This window comes from Geospiza fortis, unplaced genomic scaffold (genome assembly GCF_000277835.1).
Source record: "Geospiza fortis unplaced genomic scaffold, GeoFor_1.0 scaffold425, whole genome shotgun sequence".
NCBI classification, from domain to species: Eukaryota; Metazoa; Chordata; class Aves; order Passeriformes; family Thraupidae; genus Geospiza; species Geospiza fortis.
In genome coordinates, this window is record NW_005054387.1 from 2,430,582 (window position 1) to 2,438,229 (window position 7,648).

At 58.5% G+C, this 7,648-nt stretch overlaps 2 protein-coding genes across 3 annotated transcripts in view; one reads left to right on the plus strand and one right to left on the minus strand.

Moving 5' to 3' along the window:
- Window positions 1-805, plus strand: part of KIF12 (kinesin family member 12) — a 5,344-nt gene extending 4,539 nt beyond the window's left edge. The window contains exons 12-16 of the mRNA XM_031060621.1: window positions 1-3; window positions 47-181; window positions 258-366; window positions 468-608; window positions 741-805. The exon at window positions 1-3 is cut by the window's left edge and continues 115 nt beyond it. Coding sequence (XP_030916481.1) covers window positions 1-3; window positions 47-181; window positions 258-366; window positions 468-608; window positions 741-805 — 453 coding nt within the window. The remainder of the gene's footprint in view (window positions 4-46; window positions 182-257; window positions 367-467; window positions 609-740) is intronic.
- A 150-nt stretch (window positions 806-955) lies between these two features.
- On the minus strand, window positions 956-6,392 carry VTN (vitronectin). Of its 2 annotated transcripts, XM_031060638.1 has the most exons (10): window positions 6,258-6,392; window positions 6,088-6,178; window positions 4,328-4,458; window positions 3,742-3,861; window positions 2,990-3,274; window positions 2,745-2,884; window positions 2,338-2,494; window positions 2,108-2,257; window positions 1,331-1,603; window positions 956-1,149 (listed from the first exon to the last, which is right to left on the minus strand). In XM_031060638.1, the coding sequence occupies exons 3-10, from the start codon at window positions 4,386-4,388 to the stop codon at window positions 1,031-1,033; spliced, it is 1,305 nt and encodes a 434-aa protein (XP_030916498.1). In that variant the 5' UTR covers window positions 4,389-4,458; window positions 6,088-6,178; window positions 6,258-6,392; the 3' UTR covers window positions 956-1,030. The 2 variants fall into 2 exon arrangements, with proteins under 2 accessions (XP_030916498.1, XP_005425485.1); XM_005425428.2 differs by having other exon boundaries at window positions 6,088-6,348.
- Window positions 6,393-7,648: the final 1,256 nt, after the last annotated feature.

Sequence of the window (7,648 nt, forward strand, 5' to 3'; positions counted from 1 at the left end):
TCTGCAGCCTGCAATCACGGCAGGAGAGCATGCACACACCACCCAGCCATGCACACACCACCCAGCCATGCACGCACCACCCACCCACTGCTGTCCTCTCTTGCAGAAGCTCCCTCCTGCCTCCAGCCACCCCAGCTGCCCACAGTGCTGCCCTGTGCCAGCTGATGCCACCATGTTCGAGGTACAGCCCCAGGGGTCTCTTTGGAGGGGTGGCACAGGGGTGGCACAGCCACCTTGACCGCTCTGCTCACCCCCAGGTGCTGCCAGTGCCTGCTGTGCCACAGCCAGTGCCCCCTGAAGGAAGTGCTGGACAGGAGGACATGGCTCTGCCTGGCTCCCATCACTCCCAGCCGCACCAGAGGCAGTGGTGAGAGACAATCCTTGGGCATCAGCTGCAGCTCAGGAGTTCCCTGGAGTTTTGGGGGGTGGTGGGATGGTAGGTGAGGTTTTGTTCATGTGTCCTCATGGCAGGGGGCGTGGCAGGAGTAGGAGTTTGTCTCAGCAGCATCCTCTGCAGCGAGAGCTGCCAGGCCCTGAGCGTGTCCCCAGCGCCGAGGGAAGGGTCATCCCTTCAGCACCACCATGGCCGGGGCTGCCAGAGCCCAGAGGTGAGCAGGGCAGTGCTGGGAGAGCAGGCAGGGCCTCGGATGGGCACCCAGCCCTGCTCAGCCTCTCACACGTGGGGCTGTGCACTGATCCTGGGGAGATGGAGACCTGACCCTGCTGCTCCCCGCTGGCAGCTGCTGGCTCTGTCCCTCTCCTCCAGTGGGAAGAGGCACTGGACTGGCTGGCAGAGCAGATCTGAGCTGCCACAGGCACACCATGGTTGGGGCCAGCATCGGGGATCTGGCACAGACTGGGGGGGACAACCACAGCCCTCGGGGACACGGGACCTTGGACTGCAAGGACTGCACAAACCATGGCACAGACGGTTGGATGGATGGACAGACAGAGCTCTCGAGCCTGCATGGCCCTCACAGTTTATTTCTGTCTAGCTGGGGCTGTGCTGCTGGTGGCTCCAGGGATCCCATCAGGTGCTCTCCTCCCCGGGCTGGGGGCAGTCCAGCCAGTACTGGGCGATGGAGCGGGGGTAGCGTGGCCGCACCAGGTCCACGCGCTTGGTGCGCAGGTTGACACGGTAGTACTTGTCTGGGGAAGGGGACATGGCAGTCAGGACTGTCCCCAGCTCTGGGGAGCTGCCAGCCCTCACTGCCAGCACCTTCCCACTGCATCCTGAAGCCCTGAGACATTGCAGAGAGAGAAGAGCCCTCCCCATGCCCCGGCAGCCCTGATCCTGCATCATTCCCGGATCCTGCCAGACCAGACTCACCTCCCACAAAGAAGTAAACACTCTGGAGCATCTCACACGTGGAGCCCGACAGCCCATCGCTTTCAACACCTGATGAGTCGGGGTCGTTTTGCAGCCAGCTCCAGAATCCCAAGTTCAGTGACCGGTGGTGGTTGTACCTCTTGCGCTGGCGCCGAGACTTCCTCCTGCGGGGCTGCTGGGAGGCCACGTAGATCCTGCCGGCCATGGCAGCGTCCAGGCGGCTGGGCACGCCCCGCCAGTCCCGGCTGATGTACCATGGCCCGTTTGCCCCGGCTGCAAAAGGAGCAGAGGCTGAGGGAGAGGGGCAGCAGCGTGCCCAAGACCCACAGGAAAGCTCCAAGGGATCCCAGCCTGGATGGGATGTGTGACAGTGACACAGGCTGAGCCAGGAGTGGCCCCCCACCCCCTTGGCTTGGATCTGCTGAGTCCCCCTCTCCTCCTCTCTATCTTTCATTCTCCCTGCCCAGGGCTGGGGTTTTGATGTGGCATCTCCAGCTCCAGTGACAATAAACAGTCCCCAGCAATGACACCGTGGTGTGAGGCAGCTGGTGATGGGTTTGGTAATGGGGGGCATGAGGGCTGTGAGGGTGGGATTTGGGATGCTGTGGGAGGTGCAGCTGTGGCCTGGGGGGTTCCAGTGCATGGCCTGGGCAGAGGTGATGGCTCATCCTGCCCACCTTTGCTTCCAGGTATTGCTCCCTCCTCCCTGAGTGTCTGCATCCCTTGTGCCCTGTCAGTGCCCGCTGTTGGGACCTGCCAACCCTTCCCAGCCCTTACGCATCCTGCTGCCAAAGAGGAGCTGGAAAACATCCTCCCAGCTGTCCCTGTTCATGAAGGCATAGTGCTTGAACACCGTGGAGGGGGAGGACTTCTCGCAGTCGGCCTGCGTGGGCTGCTGGGCGAAGTCGTAGGACCAGTAGTACTTGTCTAGGAGAGGATGAGCAGGGTGTTAGGGGGGGACAAGCACTGCAGGGGTGCCCAGTGGTGCCAGGCTCTGCCCCCCTTACCCTTGAAGAAATAGACTCTCTCGTTGCCATGGTAGCTGTGGGCGGGCAGGGCGAACGCTGCGTCCACGTTGTCGGGGATGCCCTCAAAGCCCTCGGAGATGTCCCGGGGGTACCCAGGGTCCAGGGCTCCATCATCAAAGCGCCAGTACTGGGTGCCCTGGGGCGTGGGGGACAGAGAGGGGTCACAGGTGCAACATCCCCCAGCCATGGGTCTGCCAGGAGGAGTGAGGGGATGATGGAGAGCCCCATAACGGGGCTGTGGTTGCTTGGGGTCCCAGAACAACCACAGGGATTTGGGGTTTCTGGCAACCACTCTGTGTGTGTATAGGAGGTGCCAGAAGGGGATACAGGGTGGGTTGGAGGATTGTGTTGGCCACCCTGGGAGTACCTCTAGCCCTGCAGCCCACCTTGAAGAGGTAAGTCTTGCCCTGGCAGTTGATGCGTGTGAAGGCTGCATCGATGGGGCCCTCGATGCCCCACACATCACTGATGAGCTTGGGGTAGCCAGGCCTCACACTGGTCTTGTCCAGCTCATAGAAGTACTTCCCTGCGGAGAGAGGAGAGGTAGGGGCAGCAGGAGGGACTGCAGACACCAGCACAGGGTGACAGCATGGCAGCATGTCCCACGTGCCTGGGAAAGTCCCCAAAGTACCTCGGAAAGCGTAAAGGGAACCGTTCTTCAGGTCGGTGAAGGCATCAAAAGGTTTCCCGCTGCACAGCTCCTCAGGCTCCTCAGAAACACCGGGGGTGGTGTTGGGCACCTCTGGCAGTGTCTCCTCAGGGTTTGGCTTGCTCTCTGGCGTGGTCTCCACCGGCACTGGGGCTGTGGGCAGCTCTGTGGGCTCTGCCACGGGCACCTCCTCGGTGACAAAGTCGACAGTGAGGTTGTAGTCCAGGTAATCGTCCTCCGGCAAGGCAAAGACGTCTCCCCGGGTCACTGCAGGAGGGAGCAGTTGGTTCCCCCTGGGTTTGGGTGCAGGAGATGCTCCCTCCCAGGCAATAGGGATTTATAGAATCATGGAGGCATTAAGGTTGGAAAAGCCCTCTAACATCATCAAGTCCAATTTAACCCAGCACTGCCAACTATGTCCCCAAGCACCAAAAGTACACATTTTTTGGAACACTTCCAGGGATGGTGATTCCACCTGGGCAGCCTATTCCAATGCCTAAACACCCTTTCAGAGAAGACAGTTCTCCTACTAAACAATCTATCCAATTAGCACAGATCCCATGCTCCATATGGCAACGAGCCAGCTCCCAAACCCCCCCTGTGCTGCAGCAAATCCTGATGCTGACTTCACCCCTCAGCCACAGGTGGGTGCAGAGCTGACCCAGCACAGACCCCACGTGTGGAGCACCCATTCCCCCGTGCCCTGGCCAGGAGGGTGGCCATGAGGACAGCACCTTTGGCTTTGCAGACGGTGGAGTAGTCACTGCAGCAGCTCTGGTAGTACACACAGAGGGTGTCACACTGGCACTTGTGCCCTGCATCGAAGCCTTCCTCACAGCGGCCCTCACAGGAGTCTGCAAAAACCACCCCACAAATCAGGAGGGGTGATGTGGGGCAGGGCAGTGGGGCCCATGCCTCCCCTCCCCTCCCAGCCCAGCCCCATGGGGGGAAAACAAACTTGGGGATGTCCTGGTTGGGGATACCCCACTCCTTCATGGTCAACCCCATCACCAGGGGTGACAGCAGCTCCTTGCCCTGCTCCCACTCAGGTCCTGCTGGGATGGGAACCACGGGCTGGGCTGTGCCATGCTCCCAGTTCCGTGCTGGCAGCCCAGCTGTGTATGGGCAGGGATTTACCAAGGCACCATTGACACCCATGTGCTGCCCACTGCCTTTCTCCCCATCCTGCAGGGTGCAGCCAGCATGGCCATGGCCACCATCCGCTCCCTCCCCACCCTGCCCAGCCCCTCCACCAGCCCAGGAACCTCTCTTTCTCCATCCCCAAAGCACCTGGCAAGGGTTTGGCTGGCTAAAGCTCACCTTCTGCAGCACGGGTGGTGGCCAGCAGGGCCAGCACGAGGGCAGGGAAAAGCAGCCTCATCCTGGGTGTCCCTCCTGCGACTGTGCGGGCTGCAGCACGGCAGAGCCCCAGCGTCCAGTGTTTGCTCAGCCTGCCCCGGAGGGGAAAGCAAACAGCCCAAGGTCGGGACAGGGGAAAGGGGCAGAGATGATCTCCCACCCAGCTTCCCCCACAGCCCACACTGAACTGGGGGTGTCTGCAGGGGGACAGGGGGTGTAAGCAGCTCCTCCCCAGCCCCGGTGCAGGGTGGGCACTGCTCAGAGAGTGGGCAGGGACAGCAGATAGTCAGGAACCAGTTTTGAGGCCCTGCCACACTCATTTCATAACACACCTCATGGTGTAAAAGCAGCCAGCTGTTTCCCAGCCTGGTCTTGGCAAAGCCAAAAACCCAAATGAGATGGGATGGGGGAGCAATGCTCAGAAGAGAAAGGGGAAAGCCCCGGGCTTATGCTTGCCCAAAATATCACCAATTGAAGGGCTTATTCTTGGGATTTCAGCTTTCTCAATGTCAAGGCTGGAAACAGACCTGGGGAGCCCCAAGGCAGGGTGGCTCCTCTGACGGGGCAGATGCCACCTCCATGCCTGGGGACCAGAGGCCAGAGGTGAATGGCCAGGGCCAGGAGCCCTCAGCGCTTTCACTGCAGAAGGCAAACAAAGGCCTGTGTATTTTGCTCCCGTCATTCCCTTTCCCACCAATCTTTCAGTTACTAATTAATGTCGACTCAGCTCTTTTGGCAGCTCCTGATAACTCTGGGATGTTTATTTAATCGGGGCAAGGAGCAAATGCACACGAGGCTGCAGCAATCCTGTCTCTTCTGCCTCTGCTGGGACAGGAGCTCCAAGGGATCTCTCCCAGCCCTCGGGCAGGAGTGGTGCAGCTTTTGGGGGCAGAGAAACCCGAGCAGGGTGCCAATTCTCCAGGGGTCTTTGCCAGCTCAGACACAGGAAGTTCCCGGCGTCATCTGCTCCTGGCATCTTGCTGGAAAAAGCTTTATTTGGTTTTGAGAGACATTTCCACCTGGAAGCCCTGGGGAGCTGAGGGCAGCTACCAGACATCGGCTTTTGGGGCAGAACTCCTTCTGCAGACCTCACCCCACTCCTTGTCCCCTGGCCTCAGCTATGGCAGGGCTGGCATTGTCCCCAAGGGCTGCACTAGGGCTTCATCCCATCCCTGTTGAACCAGCCCTGGGGGACAGCAGCCCTGCGAGGGCTCAGGCTTGCAGGAGGCTCTGGGGGAGAAGGGCTGGGCGTTGTCTGAGCCGCTTTGGCTGATCAGCTAAGACAAAGCTCCCTCTTGCTGCTCCAGGCTCCCAACCACCAGCCACAGCCCCGCGAAGGCTCAGCGAGCCCTTCCCTGCCAGGAGCAGGTCCCAGGAGAGGGGTTGGGTGGATGAAGGGGCCCCGGGGAGCTCCTGCAGCCAAGGGCTGAGCAGAGCCAGTGAGCAGAACTCGGGAAATGGGGCTGAAACCCCAGGGCAAGGCTGGGAACCGCTGCAGTTCCAGAGCCCAGGGTGCTGGGTCTGAAATCTCTCCCAGAAAAAAGCAAAGCAAAGCAAAACTAAAAGCAAAACAAAGCTCAGCTCTCTGGGTTAGTCAGGACAAGCCGAAGGGAATGGTTTGAATTCTGCTGCCCCCGGGTAGCAAACCCTCTGCTGCTCTACACTGCAACAGCCCTTATGGTCACCCCTGATTAATAATAATTTATCGGGAAATTCCTTACTGGTTCTGTGCCGAGTTTGTTCTGCAGTTTAGTGCTGCTCGGTGTTCACCGTCCTTCCTTGTGGAATGATGTCCCTTTCCTCTGTCCGTCCCTTCGAAGTGGATTCAGAGAGGATTAAGAGCGACTCTGTCACATCCAAACATCAACTCGAATTTAAGTCTCAGGCTGACCTGGCAACAACCTGGTTTGGGAGTCAAGGATTTAAGCTGCTCCTCCCAGCACGTCCGAGAAATGCCCAAAGCATTTAAGCATTTCTGCCCTGAGCACGTCTGGCCTGGAAAAAAGAAAACAAAAGAGGCCCAGGCTGCCTCTGCTCTTTCTTTTATCATGCAAATCCCGAGCCCACCCAGAAGAGCTGCTCTGAATTTCCACCGAGCAAGGGATATTTGCTTCCTGCTGGTACCAAACGGGTTCAGAACACAGTGCCAGGGTGGTCACAGCCTCACCGTGACCACCACGGTGCCTGGTGGCCTTTACCTGCACCCTGTGTCCCCTTGCTGGTCATAGAGGGTCCTGAAGAGGTGTCCTGCAAAACCAGCGTGGGGGTCCCTGCCTGGCATGGGGGTGACACCGCAGCAGCAGCTCGGGCACAAAGGGGGATGTGAGCCATGGGGACAGCAAGAGCAGCCCCAGCTCGGGCTGGGCAGGGAGGGCTGTGGAATAGAACGGTTTGGGTTGAAAATGGAAAATTGTCTCGTTCCAAATCCTGTCACGTTCCACTATCCCAGGTTGCTCCAAGCCCCATTAACCTGGCCTTGGACACTTTCAGGGTTGGGACATCCACAGCTTCCCTGAGCAAGCACTTCACAAGTGAAAATTTTCTCCTAGTATCTAACCTAAATCTCTCATCTTTTATTTTAAAACCACTCCCCCCTGTCCTCTATTCATGTAAAAGTCACTTCCCCTTTTATTAATGAGCCCTATTTAAGCATGGAAAGGCCACAATCACAGAAACATAAAATTCAGGATGGAAAAGCCTTCTAAGCCCGACTCCAGCCGTTATCCCGGCACTGCCAAGCCCACCACCGAGCTATGTCCCCAAATTTTGAGACAGGCATTTCCACCTGGAAGCCCTGGAGAGCTGAGGGCAGCTACCAGACATTGGCTTTTGGGGCAGAACTTCTCCTGCAGCCCTCACCCCACTCCTTGTCCCCTGACCTCAGCTATGGCAGGGCTGGCATTGTCCCCAAGTGCCACATCCCCGATTCTGTTAAATCCTTCCGGGGCTGGTGGCCGGTCCTGGAATCTAATCTAAATCTCTCATATTTTATTTTAAAACCGGTCCCCATTGTCCTATCCATATCTATTAATGTAAAAAGTCACTTCCCCTTTTATTTATGAGCCCTATTTAAACACGGAAAGGCCACAATACAGAAACATAAAATGTAGGATGGAAAAGCCCTCTAATTTAGGATGGAAAAGCGACTCCAGCCGTTATCCCGGCACTGCCAAGCCCACCACCGAGCCACGTCCCCAAGTGCCACATCCCCGATTCTGTTAAATCGTTCCGGGGCTGCTGGCCGGAGGGCTCCGGGGGGCTCAGCAGCGGGAGGAGGGGGCT